Here is a 22,609-nt window from a genome sequence, read left to right on the forward strand (position 1 = left end):
CATATTAAATACTAAATGAGATGTCAGACAAATCTGCCTGATGTAGAAATATTAGAACCAGAAATACTGGATAATTTTTTTTAAAAAAATTGTAGGTCACAATATAGAGAAGGCAGCTAAAGTGGAAACATAAGTGACAGGCCAAAAGAATGGCCAGGAGTAGCACTTTCTAGTGAATATACAAAAGTTACATAAAGCATTCAATATCAACATAGAAATACAAACCAAGAGAATGATCTCAATAATTATTTTTAATGCGATTTACAGAAGAGGATGCTAAAGCCTTGAAGAAGCCTTTGGTATGGGAGACAGAAAAGTTGAAGAGAGATTAAATCCTTCAACAACATCTGAAGAAATTAAAAGATTGTTAGAAGTAAAAAGGGAGAAATATAAAATTGATTTGTTTGACCAAAGATAAGGTGTTTTTCTATAAAGCTCTGTTAAATCTTTATAGACAGATCTATGGGACTCAAAAGTTGACAATTTATGGATTTGCATGTAGATAAGGGACAAGTTATGGGAAGAAGAGATATTTATTTGTAACCTTATAGCGGGTTAAAAGTTACTAAGTTTGTTTATACTCTCATGATAAAGATTGGAAGTCACTTCTTCAAGTACCTTTTTTTCTGTTCTTTTTCTTTCTTTGCGCCCCCCTCACTCCCCAAGTTTAGTTTGTATTTGCTTTTTCTATTGTACTCAAAATCCTTAATAAAAAATTATTTTAAAAAAGTACTCACCACTAACTGTTTCTGGTTTGATTGGAGGAAGTCCTTTTACTCTGCGTTCTCTCTCTCTCTCCCTCTCACGTCTTTCCTGGGACCGTGACCTAGGAGAATGACGGCGCTTGTCCCGGGATCGAGAACGAGAACGACGATGCCGTGATCTTCGAGTTCGAGAACCAGATCGTGATCTTCTTCTCTTGGGTGATCTAGTATAAAAAGAAATGCATGCAATAATCTAGATACTGAGATGGTTCATTCCTATCTTTTCTTTTTGTACAGCTGATCTCAGTCATTCACTGTGAGTTTGCTTTAAGTATGCCAAAAGGAAATGACATTTCAAAAATGGGCCATTCTACATATATAGATGAATTGGAGAATTTAAAAAAAATCTCATGTTTTCCCCCAGTTCTGTTAAGGATATCCAACAATGCAAAAAAATATTGGACAAATAACTCAAAATTACAGTTCAAGAGTACTGATAATTCTCCATCAGACTTCAAGACAGCTGAAATTATCAAATAATGAAGTGTATAAATTGGAAACTCTTTAACAGCTATCTTTGTTTTTTGTTTTTTATCCTTTCCTCACTTTAGTCTTTCCCTCTCTTCTTTAAGAGACATTTATTAAAGAATAAATCTCTCATTACATTTCCTTTTTTCTTCTGTATTGTTCATATACAGTAAGAATATTAATAATCACCATGATTCATTTATTAATGTGTGTAAGGGGTAGCAGAGAAAGTATATAATGCTCAACAACTGCTGATTAGGGATTTAGCAATTTTATTTTTATGTTACTATTGGTAGTCCTCGCTTAACTATTGTTAAAGGCAAGGGTGCAACACATCCACAGGCATATTATTGCAATCTGAGAACTTGGCAACTCGTTCCCAATTACAACTGATTGTCAAGCACCCCACAATCATGTGCTCATCCTCTGCAATCTTCTTTGACTGCTTCCCCAGACAGTCAAAGGGAAAGCTGGCAGGGAAAGTTGGAAGCTGCTGCAGCCTGCCAAGAAGACTCTTTCATCTCTGGGGGCTTCCTAAAAGAGCTTTCTAATGAAGGATTTCAGAAGCCGAAATCCAACCAAGCACAGGGCTAAACCCTCCTCTTGTCTCTCTCTGTGCCTAGAGCTGCAAGATGCTCACAGGCACAGAAGGATTTTACTTCTGTGCATTTGCTTAACAACCAGAGGTGGGTTCCAGCAGGCACTACCATGTTTCCACGAAAATACGACATGTCCTGCTAATAAGCCCAGCCCTAGTTTTTGAGGTGGGTGTAAATATACGCCCTCTCCCCGAAAATAAGCCCTAGTAAAAGGGTGCCGTGGCAAGTACAGGAGGAAGCCCTTCCCTTCCCCGGTCACCTCAGCGCTTCTCGGCTCCTTAATCAGATCAGTTGAGCCGATCCGGCTGCCATTCAAAAAACAGCTGATTTGTGGGTGCTGCTCAGGCCGTGGCCTCCAGCAAGTGTGGCTGCTTTTGCCACCGATTACGGCCACAAAAGCAGCAGGAGGCCAAGTGATGCACCACACCTGTCTTGCACCGGCCTTCCAAAGGGTACTATAGCAGCAGTTATCCACAATTCCTTTTTATCATTATTTCGTCCCGACCCACATGGCCCAGTGAGCCACGTGGATCGGGACAAAATAAGAGTAAAAAAATTGTGGATAGCTGCTGCTACAGTACCCTTCGGAAGGCCTGCTTGAGTCTCCTGCTGCAAAAGTGGCTGCGCCCGAGACTGCTTTTGGGAGAGGAGGTAAAGGGGAAGCAATCAGCTTCATCTCGCCCTTGCTCTCAGCCCCCCCCCCCCCTTCGGCTGAGCTCAAGCAGAGAAGTGGCTCGCACGGTTTCAGGAGCAAAGTTGAGGCTGACAGGAGTCAGGGCAGGGGGGAATGTCCAGTGCGGCCCCAGCGCTTTTCTTTCCTTGGAAACGGAATCTTGGGAGTAGGAAATGGCATTCCCAGGAAGGGTGGGTATGTCGGTATGTGTATAAAAAACACAAAAGCGAGGGAGCCAGCAGCCGCGGATTAAGGAGCTTTGTGAAACGTTACGCCTACACGCAAAGTTTGGCAAGGGAGGGGGAAGAGATACTTCCCTCTCTTGGCAGTGTTTTGCTTGAAAATATTTGAGAATCAGCCAGAGAGAAGGAAGAATGAGCCCTGCAAGGAGATGCTGCCAACACTGCTGCCTGCAGAGACACAGACAGAGCGAAGTTCATTGAAGACCTCTCCGGCCAGCCCACAAGACTATGTGAAGGTGGAGGGGGGCAGATTTCCTCCACATCAGCAGTGGCGTCTTCTCACAAGGCTTCTTCCAACATCCCCAGCTGTATGGATTTCCATGCCTTCCTTTACGGGATGTTGCTTCGCACCTGGGACATGGGGAGAAGCCCTGTGAGGAGACGCCGCTGCCAATGTGCAGGAAATCCCGCCCCCCTGCAGATCATCCTTTCAAAACGTAGTTTCACCAGGATGAAGAGGTGGCTGGAGGCGGCGTTTGTGTCGGATTGGGCTTTCTTTGCAAGGCGGACGATCTGGGGAGCAAGAGATTTAGGAAGCCTGGGCTGGCGTGGGTCCGTTTCTCCAGGGAAGCATCTGATTCATCCCCAGGGGTGAACGTTTCACCCTTCGTCATCTCTCTGCCCTGGCTTGGAAGCTGCAGAGGAAGCCTGCCATGCCCCGTGGGGGAGAGAAGTGACAGCAAGAGGAGCCACGTCTCGCTCCACACCTCTCACTTCTCCCCCATCCCACCTGCCACCCATCTCGCTAAAGAGACGGTAGGGAAGGGAAGCAGCCTGGATTCTGTTAGCATTGGGGTGGGATGGGAGGAGTTGGGCTGCAAGACATGGGCCCTACCCAAGACTTGCAGCTCCGTTGTGTTCCTCACTGTTTTGTCCAGGGAAGTCGAACTCGCGAGATTTTTTTTACAGGGTGCTTCCCTGGACAAAACAGCGAGAAACACGATGGAGCTGCAAGTCTTGGGTAGGATGCATGTCTCACAGTCCAACTCCTCCCACCCTGCCCCAATGCTAACAGAATCCAGGCTGCTTCCCTTCCCCACCGTCTCTTTAGCGAGAGGGGTGGCAGGTGGGATGGGGGAGAAGTGAGAGGCGTGGAGCGAGACGTGGGTTCTCTTGTCGTCTCTTCTCCCCCCCCCCCTCGCCGGGCATGGCAGGCTTCCTCTGCAGCTTCCAAGCCAGGGCAGAGAGGAGGCAAAACGCTCACCCCTGGGGATGAATCAGACGCTTCACTGGAGAAACTACCCCACGCCAACCCAGGCTTCCTAAATCTCTCACTCCTCAGATTGTCCCCCTCACAAAGAAAGCCCAACCCGATGCAGGATGGTGACAGGACACGTCAGAGAAGTGCCAGCCAGCCACTCGGCCGACGCAAATAACACTGAGGGGAGCGATGGGGGCAACAGGACATGCAGTCCCATGCTTGCTGCCTCCTGCATCACCAAAATAATAAGACACCCCACCCCACCCCCGATAACAAGACCAAGGCCATATTTCATAGGTCAAAATAAAATAAGACCCTGTCTTATTTTCAGGGAAACACGGTACTGCCGGTTCACTCATGTGTGCATGCTTTGTGCGCGCTGTGTGCACATGTGCAGTGCTATTTAGATTGTTCTGCGCATGTGCAGAACTGAAAAACAAGATTGTGGCACCTACGATGACGCCCGGAGAACCAGTTCTGGGCATGGCAGGCCTGGTTCGTTGCCAGTTCCAGAAACCCAGGCCACCAAACCACTACCGATTCGGCCGAACCAGTAGGAACCCACCTCTGTTAACAATGTATGAACTCATTTAATGACTGCAACCAGGAGTGCTAGGATCTTTATCATTATGTGAAACTGTCACATGATTCCTTACCAATTCATTCAACAACAACAATTTTATCACAATTGTGGTCATTAAATAAAGATACATGTATTTTTACCCCGTCACTTTTGGAAACAATCTATGTATGGTATGGATGAATATAACATGCACTTTTTTTGTTACTCATGGTTTTCTATATTAATAACATCAATGGCAATGCCCTTTGTAATTTGGAATATTAAAGAATTAGGATCTCCTGCTAAATGTAGATACATTTTAACCAAGTAGAAAAAGATAGGAACCAAAAAAATCTATAGGCACAATATCAGTTATTTCTGTGAGATCACAAATACATCAAGAATTACAAGTGAGATTGCTATGGACTCAGATGGCTTTTGGATCAACAATCATTCTCCATTTTCTTTAATTCAGCCTCATCCTATTTTTTTTCACTCAGACCATTCAAATTTCACACTGCCCAAGCTGCCTTGGGCATGAACTGATGATATTGTAACGCAAACCGCTGATGTTGTCTCCCAACAGCTTTATGTAGATGTTAAGATATTTATCTTAAGCTCCTATTATTTGTTATATGTGATCCAGGTATCATTTCTGCTTCTTGAGGCTCTAAAGTTTTGGATAAATTATTGTGAAGCAAATAAGTCTTTTTAGCTGAAGAAACTTTATGAAATTGATCCTACTTATTTATGTAACTTTTAAAGTAAGTAATTTGAATGCCCTGTCCTAATACACTTATGGAAGCTGATGACTTTCAAGCAATAAAATGAAATTTTTAGGGGTTACTTCCCGTAAGATCTTCTATGCCTTTTTATTGCTGGGGTCATACACTTTATTGTTTTATATGCTTAATGTTGTCCTGTGCATTTGCGTCATTCGTATTACTTTCCACAACCGTTTTTACAAATTATTTAAAAATTATTCTCCCTTCCATTTAAACCTGGATTATAAAAACTAAAACCTAGCCTTCTACAGTATATCAGTTATGTCCATTCACTTATTTAAGAAATTATTAATTATAAAGCACTCCTACCTTGATGCCGATCTAGATCTCGACTTTCTGTTCTCGTGTCTTTTTCCTTCCTGAGTTGGATGTTGATCCACTTCCAGTTCCTTAAACAATCAGCAAGGATTTATAATCAGTGGTACTCTTTTCTAATCAGCATCAACTTTGAAACTAGAATTACTGAATTACAGAAGTTTTCATCTCTGTTCCTCTAATTATGTTGAATACACACACACACACACACACGTACAACAAACCTGAACTATAATCATGTTACAGAGTCACAAAGCTACATATGATTTACATTAAAATTGTAGTAGAATGTATGTATGTATCTGACTGGATGGGGAGGGGGGGAATGGAAGGATTTCTATTCCCTGCAGACAGCTGGCCATTTGTATTCTTTAAGAGAGTTGCTGAGGTCACCTGGAGATGTTTTCAGGATCACCTGAGTGGTTCAAATGGATGTGGAGTCTTCTTGGAACTTTTTAAAGGACTGCATTGTAGATTGGAGATAGGGGATGTCGTATTCCTCCCCCTCTATTGAGAGAGAGCTGTTTGATTTTGATATAGATGGCCTCTTCGACCTACCTCTTTTCAAACCAGCAGTCCAAAATGTGGACTTTGCTGTCTTCAAAAGAGTGGCATTTGTCTTTTAAATGCAGATGTGAGTAATAGAATTAATACATGCGGAGTAAATTCCATTGAGCTCCTTGGAATTTATTTCTTAGTAAAAATGCATAGGATTATGAATAGCAAATAAAAATTAGTAAAAAGTTATCAAATATTTTCTCATAAATACTCTAATACCTGAATAAAATATAAGCTTAACATCGATGATCCTTATACAGTATAATTTGAACACATTTGTGTAATTATACCTGAAATAATTATAATTTTATTTCTAAGTTATTTGATCTTTGTAACAAGTTTTTCAATTTATTTTATTTTACTTTACAAGTTTTACAAAAAAAAATATACAAAAAGAAAAAGAAAAATACATAAGCTATCAATAAACAATAACAAGCTAAACAAAAAAAAATAACATCTACTTCCCCTTTTGGAATTCTAATTATAAAAATATTGCCTGACCAATTGTGCAACATAGAATTTTATATTCAATGTGCTGAAAATGACAGTGGCATAAAGAGATTTCTGCTCTAACTTCTATCAACCAATGTTGAACAAATGTATAAGATATATGTATTTATTCTGATTTTTTACCTTAGTACTTTATAACCATAATAAAATTGTTTACTATTTATCTTCCATCTTATTTTACTGGTACAGATTTCATTAAAGATCTATTGATCTATGATTGAAGAACATACTGATTTAAAGGAAAGGGCTTCCCATTCTAGATTTTCAGAATTTGCAAGCAGTTTGTTTGTCAGAAGAAGGTCATCCTGAATGCCCCAACACTGGAAGTCTTTAAGAAGATGTTGGATAGCTATTTGTCTGAAACGGTATAGGGTTTCCTGCCTAGGCAGGGGTTGGACTAGAAGACCTCCAAGGTCCCTTCCAACTCTACTATTGTATTGTATCCTCTTTATTACATTCTTCTGCAATTTCAAATCACTAGCACTGAATAATGTTAATTAATTCCTCAACTTTAAAATCTAAAATATGTAACTTGCACCAACAATCTCATTTGAAAAACCAATGCATGTAATTTAAAATTAGTAAATGAAATATGCTGTAACGGAATCTGGTAAGCAGTATAGCAACATTTTCTTGAAACAATATATAGCATTTAGCCTAAAATATTGGGTATAAATAGCTCTTTACCTGCTGATGAGCTTTCTGTAAATGTGATTCACTTTGTGCTGGAAAAGAAGACTGAAAAGGCTGCTGCACCTGAGGTGAAGACTGTATAACTTGTTGACCTATAGGAGTAAACTGTGGTGTAGGCAGAAGTCCATAGCTAGGCATCTGTCCATTTGGAGGGAGGGGGACCTTGCACAAGAAGAATGCACAGATAAGCAGTAGAATCTGAATAGTGTTTCCTAGAAGGCAAACGCTCTCAATTTTGAAATAATAAGAATTAATATAATGGAAATGTTTCCATTACCTGGTGAAGCATTGCATCCTGTTGCATTCCCAGCATTCTCTGCTGAAATTGATCTATATTTGGAAGCTGAGGATAAACTGGTTGTTGTAAGCCTTCACCTGGAAATCCACTAAGGTATAAAAAAAATTCAACAGGATGTCAACAATACAATATTTTGTACAGTTGATTAAAACACTATCAATGTTCCCTTCCCATGAGAACAGTTTTCAATTGACTGCATATTCCCCTCTCCATTTTAACTATGATTTCCATTTTTCCCTTCTCTGTTTGTCATTTTTTTTGATCAAAATTAAGATTGTGAATTTATATTTCAGTTAAGAGTATAAATATTCAATCGAAACTGAGTAAGTTTTCAACAAATTAATACATACCAAAATATTATAGTATAAACTGCTAATAAAATTTTCAAATAGTTATGCAAATCACCTATGAACTTTAAATTTCTATATTATCTCTTTGATATTAACACCTGCTTATGATTGTCAAAAGAAAAAAAAGCAAAACATACAATGTTGGTTGAGAGAGTGAAGGAGAAGGTGCAGCCTCTTCTTTTTTTGTATCTTCTACTGCTTCTGGTTCATCATCATAGTCAAAGCGATCCAACAGCTTCTGAAACATATTACATTGAGCCAACTCTATTTTCTTCCATAATAATAGAACAATAAACAAAACATGTTACTCATGATGTAAGTTTTTGTAAGTATTTTCCAGATATACAATTAAGAAAGCAGTCTCTATCCTCAAACTATATGGGGTTTAATCGGGTTGGCCCCATAAAACCCAGCTGTACCACAGTCTTGTCCCCTTGCCTCCTCCTTAATCTTAAAAAAATGATTAATATTAGAACAGCAAGGCTGAAATAGTTTAGTTGAAATTGGAAATCCTAATACCTAATCCAAATACTAATTGTTTAAAATCTAACCTAGCCATTAAACCTGCCAGAACTAGCTTTAATTCTCTCTTCTACTTTTTCCAGACATTTCAACAATTTTAAGAGCAATCTTATCTAGGCCAAAGGTCAAATAAAGTACAAACTAGAGCTAAATCATGGTTTTGTATCATCTCAAATATTAGTCAGTATCAACTGCTAATCGGCATCATGACTGCTATATGCACACCTGGAATTAATGCAACAAGCAGGTAACTAAGACTCACTTAAAATAAATGAACACAGGACTGCATTATAGTTTCAGAGAGAGCAACAATTTTTTCATATAGCCAGGACAAATTAAAAACCTATAAGGCTCCATAAATATGCCAACATTATGGTTTACCAAAAGACAGAAATGGAAGATGGAATTTTTGCATGCATATGAAAGAACGCAATGCAAGGAGATGCCTTCAGGCTTGTTCTCATAGCACTAAACTACAGATTGTCATGGATTTCCCCTGAAACAAGATATTTGGATAATTCCTTTTCAAGTAGAAGAAAAATACTACCTTATCAAAAGATGTTTTTTGTTCTGGTATTTGGAAATCATGCTTTTGTTCTGATGGCTGTGTTGTCGTGGTCTGCAGCTGAGCTGTGATAGCTTGAACCTGAGCCATTACATTATTATCTATTACTGGAGACTGAGGTTTGGGAGGTTGCTGAAAAGTCTGGAGAATCTGTTGGAGCTATCAGATTAAAATTGCAACTGTTAATATAATTTAAGGATAGGGATAGCAGAGACATTGTTTAGGCACTATAAAATTTGGAGCACTTCTAATGTGAACGGAACTAATACAGTATTCTCTCCTGCCTAAGAATTACTGTCTCTTATGTAAAAACCAGAGAGGGGCTCTTTGGCTACCCCAAATTATGGAATGTAAGGAGATCCAGAAGGTACTACCCTTGGTTTTATTTCAATATCATTTAAGACCTGGCTTTGTATCTATACTTCTATTTGAAAACGAATTAAAGCTTTGTCACTTATTTAATTTCTTAAATTTTTATTGGTTGAATTGCTCTCTGAGATCTATGAATATTGAGCAAGCAAAAAAATAATTGAATAAAATGAACTGTATTTCAATTACATTTTACCACTAGTCATGATTTTACTTATTATAGTAAAAGGTAGTTTTTCTTGTGACTATGCATCTACCTTGCAGACTACAACATGGTGTAAGAGTTAGAATAGGCATAATACCATTTTGCCATGGAAACACTGCAACATATCATGATTGCTTTTAGAGGAATGCAATGGCAGTGGACTACTATTGAGATGGACTACTATTGGGGTAATGAAAAATACAGTTTCCTACATGTCTAGGACATTTGATATTCTCCTCAGAGAGCAAGCATAGATTATCTGCGTGGCTAAACATTTTTTTACACGTATGCTGATACTTATTACAGCAGAAAACCGGATTTCACTTTTGATCAATGTAATTCACAAGTTTCCATGATAGTTTTAAACATATATTACTGAAGATAATACTATATTAAATAATATTTTCTTAACAAAGAATTTTTTTAAACAAAAATCCTTTGCTTACCTGCTGTCCTTGTGTTGTTTGAAACAACTGAGCAACCGCAGCAAATGCATCAGAACTGGGCAGCTGTGCCACAGGAGGTACTGAATTAGCACCAGCCTGTGGTGGTTCAGATGGAATTGTAGCAGATTGTGGTGAACCTATGGAATATATTTAAATATTTAAATCTTAAATACAATTAAAGATTTTGAAGTGCTCCCATATTTAAACCACTTTATACTTCAATTTGTTATTCTAAAGTGATCAAATTCTAGATCCTCTACAGCAGTGATGGCAAACCTATGACACGCGTGCCACAGGTGGAAGGCGGAGCCATTTGTCAGGGCAAGCGAGGCACTGCCCTGTCAGGTGGCCAGCACGCATGTGTGTGCTGGCCAGCTCAGTTCACCCTTTTTTAAAGCCATTTTTCACCCTCCCCAGGCTCCAGACCCTTTATAGGAGCCTGGGGAGGGCGAAAAGAGTCTCCCCCCCCCCCAGAGGCCCTCCGGAGGCTTCATGAGCTTCCCTGAAGCCTCCAGAGCGCAAAAAAACAGCCCTACGGGCAAACCGGAAGTTCGGGAACGGACGTCTAGTTTGCTCGGAGGTTCGTTTTGACTGCTCCGGAGGCATCAGGGAAGCGTCCTGAAGGTCCCTCAAGCCTTCGGAGCACTCAAACGACCCTCCGAGCAAACCAGAGTGACTTCCGGTTTGCTCGGAGGGTCGTTTTGAGCGCTCTGAAGGCTTCAGGAAAGCGTCCTGAACGTCCCTGAAGCCTCCGAAGGGCTCGGGGGGGGGCTGTTTTCGCCCTCCCCAGGTTCCTATAAAGCTTCTGGAGCCTGGGGAGAGCAAAAAAAGCATGCAAAAAATGGGGGGGAGTGCCTGTAGTGCGCGCATGCGCACTGGGGGGGTCACGCATTGCCTTATGGGTGCAGCACGCCCGCACAATACCCCCCTGCACTTCCACCCACTTATGGCACGCGAGCCAAAAAAGGTTCGCCATCGCTGCTCTACAGTATGATCCAAAAGTAGTTTTGACCTCCTGCAGCAGGGTTCTTTACGTTGGACTGAATATGAACTCTATGTACAGTACTGTGCAAAAGTTTTAGGCAGGTATGAAAAAATGCTGTAAACAAAGAATGCTTTCAGAAATATAAATAATGATTGTTTATTTTTGTCAATTTTCAAAATGCAAAGTGAGCGAACAAAAGAACAATCTAAATCAAATCAATATTTGGTGTGACCACTCTTTGCCTTCAAAACAGCAGCAATTCTCATAGGTACACTTGCACAAAGTCAGGGATTTTATAGGATTATAGTCAGGTGTATGATCAACCAATTATATCAAACAGGTGCTAATGATCATCAATGTCACACTAGGTTGAAACCCAGTCATGAACTGAAACAGAAACAGCTGTGTAGGAGGCTTAAAACTGGGTGAGGAACAGCCAAACTCTGCTATCAAGGTGAGGTTGTAAAAGAGAGTTTCATGCAATGGCAAGATTGAGCACAGCAACACGACACGAGGTAGTTATACTGCATCAACAAGGTCTCTCCAGACAAAGATTTCAGACTGGGGTTTCAAGATGTGCTATTCAAGCTCTTTTGAAGAAACACAAAGAAATGGGCAAAGTTGGGCAATGTAGATGCAGTGGTGGGCCAAGGAAACTTAGTGCAGCAGATGAAAGACACATCAAGCTTATTGCCCTTCAAAATCGGAAGATGTCCAGCAGTGCCATCAGCTCAGAACTGGCAGAAACCAATGGGACCCAGGTACACCCATCTACTGTCCAGAGAAGTCTGGCCAGAAGTGGTCTTCATGGAAGAGTTGCAGCCAAAAAGCCATACTTCCGACGTGGGAACAAGGCCAAGCAACTAAAGTATGCATGAAAACCTAGGAACTGGGGTGCAGAAAAATGGCAGCAGGTGCTCTGGACTGATGAGTCAAAATTTGAAATATTTGGCTATAGCAGAAAGCAGTTTGTTCGTCGAAGGCCTGGAGAGCGGTACAATAATGAGTGTCTGCAGGCAACAGTGAAGCATGGTGGAGGTTCCTTGAACGTTTGGGGCTGCATTTTTGCAAATGGAGTTGGAGATTTGGTCAGGATTAATGGTATTCTCAATGCTGAGAAATACAGGCAGATACCTATCCATCATGCAATACCATCAGGGAGGCGTATGATTGGCCCCAAATTTATTCTGCAGCAGGACAACGACCCCAAACATACGGCCAAAGTCATTAAGAACTATCTTCAGCGTAAAGAAGAAGGAAGTGATGGCATGGCCCCCACAGAGCCCTGATCTCAACATCATCGAGTGTGTCTGGAATTACATGAAGAGACAGAAGGATGTGAGAAAGCCTACATCCACAGAAGATCTGTGGTTAGTTCTCCAAGATGTTTTGAACAACTTACCAGCCAAATTCCTTCAAAAACTCTGTGCAAGTGTACCTAGAAGAATTGCTGCTGTTTTGAAGGCAAAGGGTGGTCACACCAACTATTGATTTGATTTAGATTTTTCTTTTCTTCGCTCACTTTGCATTTTGAAAATTGACAGAAATAAACAATTATGTATATTTCTAAAAGCATTCTTTATTTACAGCATTTTTTCACACCTGCCTAAAACTTTTGCACAGTACTGTATGTCTCACCACGATGAAAAGGTTCTGCATTCTCCCAATACAATCTGTATCGTATTCTGTAAAATCCATATTCTATTTAAGGATCATATAATGTATAAGGCTCACATCATAACACAAGACTAATCAGGCAGATGGCATTCTAGTAACTTATTTTCAGGCAAATTTATTTAGAACACAGGAATTAATAACATTGAAGATAAATCAAAGAAAAAGAATATGAGGGCATGATTGGGTTTTTTTTTAAATGTAGCAAATGATAGGTTAGGTGGAACAATTTTGATTGGGGCTACTATATTATATATCCTTCCTTCTATTTAGTAGCTGTTTGTTATTTTAAAAAAACACAAAATTGCTGGTTGAATCATTTATTGTGACACACAACTTCACCCACATTTTTATAAAATTCTCCTAGGCATAATATTTAAACCAAAAAAAATTCCATTAAGAAAATATCTTCCATATCCATCAGGAAAATTTAATTCCAATAAGTTATTTTCAGGCAAATCTATTTAGAATACAGGAGTTAATAATATTGAAGATAAATCAAAGAAAAAGAATATAAAAAACCAATCTGAATAGGTCTTGTTAAACACAAAACATTATGGAATGTTCTTTACAGCACTCCTGCTCTTTGATATATTCACTCACATCATCAGAATAAAATATGCATTCCTTTATAAAAAGGGGTATTTAATTAATGACCTTATTTCAGTTCATTCTACATAGATTATAAGAAAGTAAGGCTTCAAATAAGGCTATCAATACTCAAACTTAGGAAACTGCCTTTTATTGACTCAGACCACTGGTTCTCCTAAACTATATATTAAGAGTTCTCCATGATTCCAGGCAACGTTTTGGATATGTCAAGGACTGAAATGACCATTGGCTTACCTGAAGGGTCCTTTTCTGTGCGCTGCGGGAGTCCAAGCAAGCAAGGGTTAAATTCTGTCCTTCTGCCCAATTGACTGGATTGCAATTCTTGACCACGCCTCCTGGTCTCCCAGTATCTTTCAGTTTTTCAAGGCATGGTACCGAAAGGTAAGTCAATGTCAAGTCAATGTCAATGTTCCATCCTTCTAAACAACGTCCACAGATAAAAAGTAAGAACAACTCCGATGGAAAGGAGATAACTTCAGGGCGGGATTGGACTCTCCCACAGCGCACGGAAAAGGACCCTTGAGGTAAGCCATTGGTCATTTTCCCGTGCGCTGCTTGGAGAGTCCAAGCAAGGGACATACCCAAGCAAAGAAATGTCCAAGGGTGGGAACAACAAAGAGTAACAACCCAACCCTAATGTGTTTCAGAAACAACGGCCTGCAGCACTCTCCTGCCAAAGGCCGCATCTGTGGATGCAAATTTGTCCAGTTTGTAGTGTCTGACAAATAACTATGGGGACATCCAGGTCGCCGCTTTGCAGATCTCCTCGACCGATGCCATCGTGGCCAGGCCGCCGTCGTGGCCGCGCTGCGTGTGGAATGTGCCGTCACTCGAGAAGGAACGGGCCTGCCCTGCTGTTCGTAGGCCAGGGAGATGCAAGCCTTGATCCATCTCCCAGAGGTGACCTTTTGACCCAACGAGGTCAGTTGAAAAGCAACAAAGAAGGCCTCCGACCGACGAAGGGGAGCCGTGCGTCTGATGTACCTCTTGACTGCCCTTCGAACATCGAGAGGGTGTCAACGACGCTCCCTCGGGTGATTTGGGCTAGGCAAAAGCCTGGGAGGACAACCTCCTGGGCACGGTGAAAGTATGAATTAATTTTTGGTACAAACCATGGATTGAGACGGAGGACAACTCTGTCTGGGTGGATGGTACACAAATCGTCCCGGACCGATAGAGCCGCAATTTCCGAAATCTTGCGGGCTGAAGTAATGGCAACAAGGAAGGCAGTTTTAAGAGACAGGTGTCGTAAGGACCCATGATGTACTGGCTCAAAGGGGGGAGAGCAGTGAGCACCCTGAGCACAGTGGCAAGATCTCAGGAAGGATAACAATGGACAACCTGGAGACTCAAGTTGGAGGTGCCATGTAGGAAGCTGCGTACTTCCGGGGCCTGCTGAATGGCTGATGGTTGCCATAGGTGAGCACCGTGGACGAGGCTGCTACTTGGCGTCGTAAGGTGTTAGCAGCTAGACCCCTATCAAGGCCCTCCTATAGAAAATCTAGGATTTGAGGGGGAGAAGCGGCTGTTGGTTGAAGATGGCATGTCATGCACCAGCTAGCAAAAGTGGTCCAGGTGGCATCATAGATCCGCGAGGTGGAGGCTCGTCTGGAGGCTTTGATGGTTGTTGATCACCTTGGTAGAATAGTTGGCTCTCCTCAAGAGGTCCCTCTCAAGTGCCATACGGTTAGCTTGAGCCACTGGTGCTCCGGATGTGTAACCGCTCCCTCCTGGCTGAGAGAGACCGACTCCTGAGGAATCCTCCAGGGATGTGCGATGGACAGGCACGTCAGATCGGCAAACCAAGTCCGTCGGGGCAAGTACGGAGCCACCACAAGAACCTCTGCCTGCTCCTCCAAAATTTTCCTGATCAGTCTGGGAATGAGCGCCAGTGGAGGGAAGGCGTAGAGCAGCCCCGGAGGCCAGAGGGATAGAAGGGCGTCAACCCCTTCTGCCCGGGGACATTGGAATCTGGTGAAAAATAGGGGGAGCTGAGCGTTCTCCGGACTGGCGAACAGGTCGACCAGGGGATGACCGAACTTCTGAGATAATTGGTGAAAGAGGCACGGATGGAGGCACCACTCCAAGTTGTCTAGTCTGGTGCGGCTCAGCCAGTCCGCCTGGATGTTGTTCACTCCAGAGATGTGCTCCACCCGAATGGATTGTAGGTGATGTTCCACCCAACGACCAATCACCTCCACCTCCATCATGAGGGACCGGGACCTGGTACCCCCCTGAAGATTTATGTGCGCCTTTGTTGCCACATTGTCGGTGAGGACAAGGACATGGTGATGTTGGATGCAGTGCTGGAACTTGCGAAGCGCTAGCCTGACTGCCCTCAGCTCCAACCAATTGATGTTGTGCAAGAGATCGCGAGCTGACCACTGTCTTGAGCCACTAGGGTGTGCAAGTGAGCTCCCCAGCCGAAGAGGCTGGCGTCAGTTGTGACAATCAGTCTGGGCGGTTCCTTGAAGTAAGTCTTTTTCAGAAGGGCTGGTGAAAGCCACCACCGGAGAGAACGAATGACTTTGGTGGGTAGACATACCTTGACCGGTGAATTGCTATTCTTCGCTCTCTGCATTAGCAGGAGAAACCACTGCAGATCTCTCGTATGGAGTCTCGCCCAAGGAACAATCGAGAGACACGAGATCATCTTCCCCAGGGTGACAATGCGAGTGCTGGGGGAGAGGCGAACCTTTTGGACCAGTTCTCGGAGACTTTCAACGCGGTCTGGTGACAGAAAGACTTGGCAAGATGAAGTGTCTATCACGGTCCCCAGGTGCCGAATCCTGGTGACTGGAGTCAGGTGGCTCTTTTCGAGGTTGATGGTAAAATTCAGCAACGTCCGCATGGTGATGCGTAGATCTCAAGTTGCTTGCGCTGGCGACAACGACTGAATCAAGATGTCATCTAGGTGACACTGTAGGCGGATTGGTCGCAAACTTAGGTGGGCAGCGACCGCAGACAGGATCTTCGTAAATGTCCTTGGGGCTGATGACAGGCCGAATGGAAGAGTCCTGTACTGAAAGTGGGTCCCGACGTAGAAGAATCTTAGGTAGCACCTGTGCTCGGGCCTGATGGGGAAGTGGAGGTACGCCTCCTTCAAGTCTATTGTTGTTAGGAAGTCCCCTTGACGAATGCAGCCCAAGATGAATTGGATGGACTGCATTTTGAACTTTTTGTAGGCCACATAATGATTCAGCTCCTTTAAATCTAGTATTGCTCTCCACCCACCCACCCCGCGCTTTTGGACACTAGAAAAAGAATGGAATAGGACCCCCTGCGTTCTTGCCCCAGGGAAACCGTTTCTTTGGCTTTTTGAGATGATGGATCTCGGCCTTCATGAGACTCCTCTTGGTGGGGCATCTGGGAGTCAGGCAACGAATGAAGTGGCATGGAGGGGGGGAGAGGAATTCCAGAGTGAGGCCTATCCGAATCGTTTGGGGCACCCACGCATCCGAGGGAATCTCCTCCCACTGGGCAGCAAAGAGTTGGCCCTATGGGAGGATTGGGATGGTGGTCACTTGTTCCAACGGAAGGGCTTGTTTCCAAACACTCCCCGAAAGGGACGCCGGGAATAGGGCTGCTGACGGGCCCTGAGTCAAAATGGCTGTCGATCCTGATTGCGATCTGTCCCTTGAGCATAGGGCGAGAAGCATGCCTGCGGGAGAAGTAGGACGACCTGCAGTCCGGTTTCCTGGAAACCGTGGGCATCACCTTCTGCTTATCCGTGTTCTCAACTAAAACTGAGTCAAGGGCCTCCCCAAATAACTTGCCCCCTTTAAAGGGGGTGGAAGCAATCTTCCACTTCGAACGCATATCCGCTTTCCAGTGGCGTAGCCATAAGAGTCTGCGAGAGGTGACATTAGAGGCCATGGCAAGGATGGCATCTGCAGAATATTCCATCGCGGCTACAATTTTGTTTACGTCATGCCGCAGTCTAGCATCCCCTACCAGGAGCCTAGTGAGTAACTGGCAAAGCCAGGCAGTCGTGGCCCTATTGAAGAATAAGGCGGAGGTGGCCGCTTTAATGGCCCAAGCTGCGGCTTGATGGGTTTTGTGACAAGCCCGTTCAGCTCTTTTGTCCTCCGCCTTAAGTCCCTCTAGAAGGTCCGGTGGGAGCACTGAAGAGGAAGTGAGAGCCTGAACTGGAGGATCAACGGAAGGGAGCTTAAGAAGCTCTTCCATGGTAGGATCCACTGAGTAAAGGCATTTGTCATTACGGCCAGGGGTGGCCACGGTCCCAGGTTGGACCTACTAGCGTTGGACTACATCTTTAAAGAGTTTGGGAGAAGGGACGATTTCCTGAGCGGGGACCTTCTCATCGAATAGGCCTTTACTGTGATCCGTAGGATCCGCAGCTGCCTGATCCGGAGGCACCACCACCTCCATGTGGGTGGACACCTTGGCCTCGAACAGGATTGATTTGAACAGGGATGGTTGAAACCATCCAGCAAAGGCTGGTTTATCTGGAATGGGGTTCTCATCATCTGATAAGTCATGACCCCCCACATCCACCCCACACCCGATTCAGCAATGGCCACTGATGGGGGCGGAGATGAAGGCCTGTGGGGGTACTGTCGCTGTCCAGAGCCCTGAGGGGGCTGCAGAGCTAGAAGGGGCTGAGGTGCTGGAGCAGCCTGAGCAATGGGAGGAGCTGGCTGTGGAACCTATGGCTGTGCCTCGCACCTTTGGAGGCCCTCAGCTATCCCGAGAGGTTGCTGTAACAATCACCTGCAACATTTCTGCTGAGAGGCCTGGGCCCAGGTCTTCTACTGAGCGTGTCCCCGCCACAGTAGGCCTGAGAGTGGGATCCCTGGCTAGAGGAACAGGAGGGGAACCCTCCCTATCAAAAAGTAGGTCGCATTCAAATAGGTCCACACACCCCCCAGGGAAGAAGGAGGTGACCTGGACCCGCGGAGAGAGAAACCTCTTTGAAAAAAAACCCACTCTCAGAGATAGCGGGAGGAGGAGAGGGGGGCAACTGGATCCCCAACTGGATCCTGACCAATAGGGCTTCCTGGCTGATCTGACTGGTGGACTTGTGCCACCATCTGCCTTTGGGCCTTTTTGAATTCTTTCTCCAGGGCCTTCTGGCGTCTGGAAGCATCCTTTTCCTGTGCCTTAGATGTCTGCCTGGAATAAAGCTTGCTGGTGTTGGTCCCCCCAATGGCTTCCCTAGCAGCCCTGGCCACCTTCCTGAGATGGGCCCCGTTGGATTGGGAGACTGGTCTGTCGGAAGAGGGTCCACGGAGATCTCATCCGCCATGGTGGTAGTCGCCTTCTGTGGTGGTCAAGCAGAGATCTGGCAAATAGAGTGACTGCTGGCAATTCACTGGGAAGCAGGGCAAGCGTGTGCCAACAGGACACAATTTAATGCTGCCGGGGGAAGAGGATTGTGAAGGAGTGTGCCAGAGATCGAAAGGTTAGACGTGGAGGGTGGCCTCGGCTAGAGAAACCTCCGTAATAGCCCAAAATTCTCGCCGCTTCAAGAAAGTGCTCCGATCGCCGTCCTGACTCCCTCCAGCCACCAAGAAAATGCGGCAATTGCCCAAACAGCGGGAAACATTGCCACTTGAAAATGGTCATCGTAAGGGGGCGGCGCAAGATGGCGGCGCCCAGGGAAGCACCATGTTGCTTCCGCTGTGGAGGTAAAAGCCGGCTGTCGCTCCGAAAGCTCACCTCCGCTGAAGACTTCGGCGTCTCGCCGCCCAAGTTGCCTGATGGACAAACTCCGGCGGTAGAGAACCAGCTGGCTAGCAGCTCCCAGTGCCCAGATTACCCCGGGATGCGTGAAGAGCCAAGCCTCTCTGTCCCGATGCAGAGTGGCGAAGGAACTTAATGCTGTTAGAAGGAAAACAAGGTCTAGGCAAAAAACAAATAAGTAATAAAAGGGAACCGAATGCTTGTAAAGCATACAGATAAGAAAAAGAAGAAAAGTCTCAGGAGAGACTAAAAAGACGTCCTAATGGGCAATGGACTAAATTGAAAAACTGAAGATACCGGAAGACCAGGAGGCGTGGTCATGAATTTCAATCCAGTCCATTGGGCAGAAGGACAGAATTTAACCCTTGCTTGCTTGGACTCTCCAAGCAGCACACGGGAAAATTGAGATTTTTTTTTTAATCGAAAAAGGGTGGTCCTAATTCCTACCTTCATTATTGGTGGCATCTTCTGTCACTGAGGTCGCACTGCTAGCTCCTGCTGCCATATCCAGAAGTGGCTGAATTATTTCTATTTTAAACACACCATTTTTCTGCCATAGGTTGAGGACACGAACTATCTTACTCTGTTCAACAAGAAATTATGTCAGTATATTTTTTTTCAATTTAATCTTTTTAAATCACTACTCAGAAAATACTCTCCTGCTGCACACTTAACTTTCATGTACTATGAAACAAGGAACATGTTTTGAGCTTATGCACTTCCTTCCCATTATTCAAATAAATGTAGGATATTCCAATCTGAGTATGTTTTATTCTGAGAAAGGAGTAAATGCATTGAGCTGCAATACAATATCAGTCTCTCATTGGAGATGGAAGAGGGAAAGTGTCATCTAATCATCTAGCCCAGTGATGGCGAACCTATGTGTGATGGAGCCATTTGTCAGGGCACGCAAGGCGCTGCCCTGTCAGCTGGCCAGCATGCATGTGCGCACTGGCCAGCTGAGTGCACCCTTTTTTAAAGCCATTTTTTGCCCTCCCCAGGCTCCAGTGTCTTTATAGGAGCCTGGGGAGGGCGAAAAGAGCCTCCCCTGCCCCTCCCCCGAAGGCTTCATGAGTTTCCCTGAAGCCTCCGAAGCGCAAAAAACCCCGCCCTACGGGCAAACTGGAAGTTCGGGAATGGACTTCTGGTTTGCTTAGAGGGTCGTTTTGACTGCTCTGGAGGCTTCAGGGAAGTGTCCTGAAGGTCCCTCAAGCCTTCGGAGCGCTCAAAACGACCCTCCGAGCAAACCGGAAGTCACTTCCGGTTTGCTCGGAGGTTCATTTTGACTGCTCCGGAGGCTTCAGGGAAGCGTCCTGAAGGTCCTGAGGTCCCTTAAGCCTCCGGAGGGCTTTCGGGGGGGGAGGCTGTTTTCACCCTCCCCAGGCTCCTATAAAGCCTCTGGAGCCTGGGGAGGGCAAAAAAAGCATGCAAAAAATGGGGGGGAGCACCTGTAGTGCGCGCATGCACACTGGGGGGGTTGTGCATTGCATTATGGGTGCGGCACGCCCGCACACTACCCCCTGCGCTCCCCCCACTTATGGCATGCGAGCCAAAAAAGGTTTGCCATCGCTGATCTAGCCTTTACATGTGAAAAAAAGATCAGGAAGCGGGCAAACTATCTAAAAGCATGAGTAACTAGGAACAGAGACAACATCACATAAAAATCAACTCGAACTCCAACATGTCTCAAAGCCTTATTTGGAATATATTATTCTAAACTTGGCAAAATCTATTTTACAACAGAATATTTAGAAATCAGATTTTTAAAAATTATATACAGCAGAATTCTGAATTACATGACAGATAAAGGAATCCACCCCCACCCCAAAATGTTCACTCAGGCATAGCCAGTTTACTATCACTAGAATCTGCTTCTTGATCAAGGGTTCCAGATTTTTTTTTAACTTACAAATTACATAGGCTGAGAACATTTGAAAATCCCTGTTCTAAATCCCTGATCATATCAAGTCTTATGGTAATATTATTTCAAATACAATAAAATCCAAATTACAGGACTATCTACATTAGAAAATAGGATTATGCAGCAATGCGGATCCGAAGAGTAAAAAGCTCCTTCAGAATGTAAGCAGGTGCTTATATAGCAATTATTAACAAATGCTCAAAGCTTTTGTAATAGTATCAATAATTGCTGTACATGTGTCCATGCAATTCCAATCATTTTGCACTCCCATTGAAAAGTTCTTCCAATCTTAAAAGTAATGAGGAAAAAGTGCCTCACGAAATTGAAAGCAAAGTAAAAGCAACATTCAACTTAAAGGCCTTATTCAAAAACAGAGTCCTATTTAACAATCATTGGGTCTCTATCCTAGACAAATACTCATGTACAGATTATACATTAATTTCAAACAAAGCTAAAAACAACAACTCTACCTTATCTTCTGATGGACAGAGATATAAATACTGGAATGTGGCAGTTATATTCTTACAGAATCTTGGCCCAAAAACATCCTTGTCAGTTCCAAATTGATGACGAGATTGGCGAACAATGGAGTCAATAACATACAGTCCAGGAACTTTATATTCAGGTTTACACTAAAGAAAGAAAACATATCACCATTTCTAAATGCACAACTGAAGTTTAACATATTAACATTAATATGTCTGTTGGATAACTTGGATAACAATTTCAGGTTTGACCAAAAAATATTTGTTTCTTATGCATGAGCTTCTAGCATATTTAAGGGTTTCAGAATGATGCCCAAGATCATGTTTCTATATTTCCAGTAATTTCTCCTTTCTAGTGCCTGGGTCACATTCTCCAAACTATAGTTTCCTCTTTTGTTTTTCACTACCTGCTCTCTCATTTCTCCATGGACAATGTGTTGCTTTGATGCACCTACTTTCTGGAAACCAACACCACCAGTTCTTTGCAATGGGCTATGATTCTGTATCTGAGTTTCTAACTTGGAGACTATAGGACTGTGATGGCGAACCTATGGCAGGCATGCCACAGGTGGCACGCGGAGCCATATTTGCTGGCATTGCTGGCAGCTCCAGCGTTGATTTTCAGCCTTCTGGAGGGCCAGGGGAGGCCGTTTTCGCCCTCCCCAGGCTTCAGGAAAGTATCTAGAGCCTGGGGAGGGCAAAAAGCAGAACTTCAGGTTGTCCTGTTGAGCCTGTTTTTTGCCCTCCCCAGGCTCCAGAGGCTTTCTTGAAGCCTGGGGAGGGTGAAAACGCCCTCTGGAAGCTGGATCCATTTCGGGCTTCCGGAGGGCCTCGGGGGGGGAGCCATTTTCACCCTCCCCAGCTTCAGGAAAGACTCCAGAGCCTGGGGAGGGTGAAAACTCCCTCCCCCGTGGGGCGGAGTGTCGCGCACACATGCATGGGGGTTGCACACACATGCGCAGGTGGGAGAGGCACATTGAATTGTGGGTATCGGCACACGTGCACAAGCAATAGCACACACACACGCACAATTTTGGCATGCCTTTACAAAAAGGTTTGCCATCATTGCTATAGGATCACCTGTGGTGGAATTTTAAACAA

At 44.0% G+C, this 22,609-nt stretch overlaps 1 protein-coding gene across 3 annotated transcripts in view; it reads right to left on the minus strand.

The window, feature by feature from the left end:
* The window catches only part of SCAF4 (SR-related CTD associated factor 4), a 74,023-nt gene that overhangs the window by 30,358 nt on the left and 21,056 nt on the right, over positions 1-22,609 (minus strand). For 2 of the 3 annotated variants that reach the window (XM_081951289.1, XM_081951287.1), the window contains exons 4-12: positions 21,494-21,655; positions 19,550-19,685; positions 10,126-10,262; positions 9,088-9,264; positions 8,156-8,256; positions 7,648-7,756; positions 7,365-7,532; positions 5,604-5,683; positions 738-928 (exon numbers count right to left, since the gene is read on the minus strand). In XM_081951289.1, coding sequence (XP_081807415.1) covers positions 738-928; positions 5,604-5,683; positions 7,365-7,532; positions 7,648-7,756; positions 8,156-8,256; positions 9,088-9,264; positions 10,126-10,262; positions 19,550-19,685; positions 21,494-21,655 — 1,261 coding nt within the window. The remainder of the gene's footprint in view (positions 1-737; positions 929-5,603; positions 5,684-7,364; positions 7,533-7,647; positions 7,757-8,155; positions 8,257-9,087; positions 9,265-10,125; positions 10,263-19,549; positions 19,686-21,493; positions 21,656-22,609) is intronic. The other variant, XM_081951288.1, reaches the window with a different exon arrangement.

Source organism: Natrix helvetica, assembly GCF_964273705.1.
Source record: "Natrix helvetica genome assembly, chromosome: 4".
In the NCBI taxonomy this organism is placed as follows: Eukaryota; Metazoa; Chordata; class Lepidosauria; order Squamata; family Natricidae; genus Natrix; species Natrix helvetica.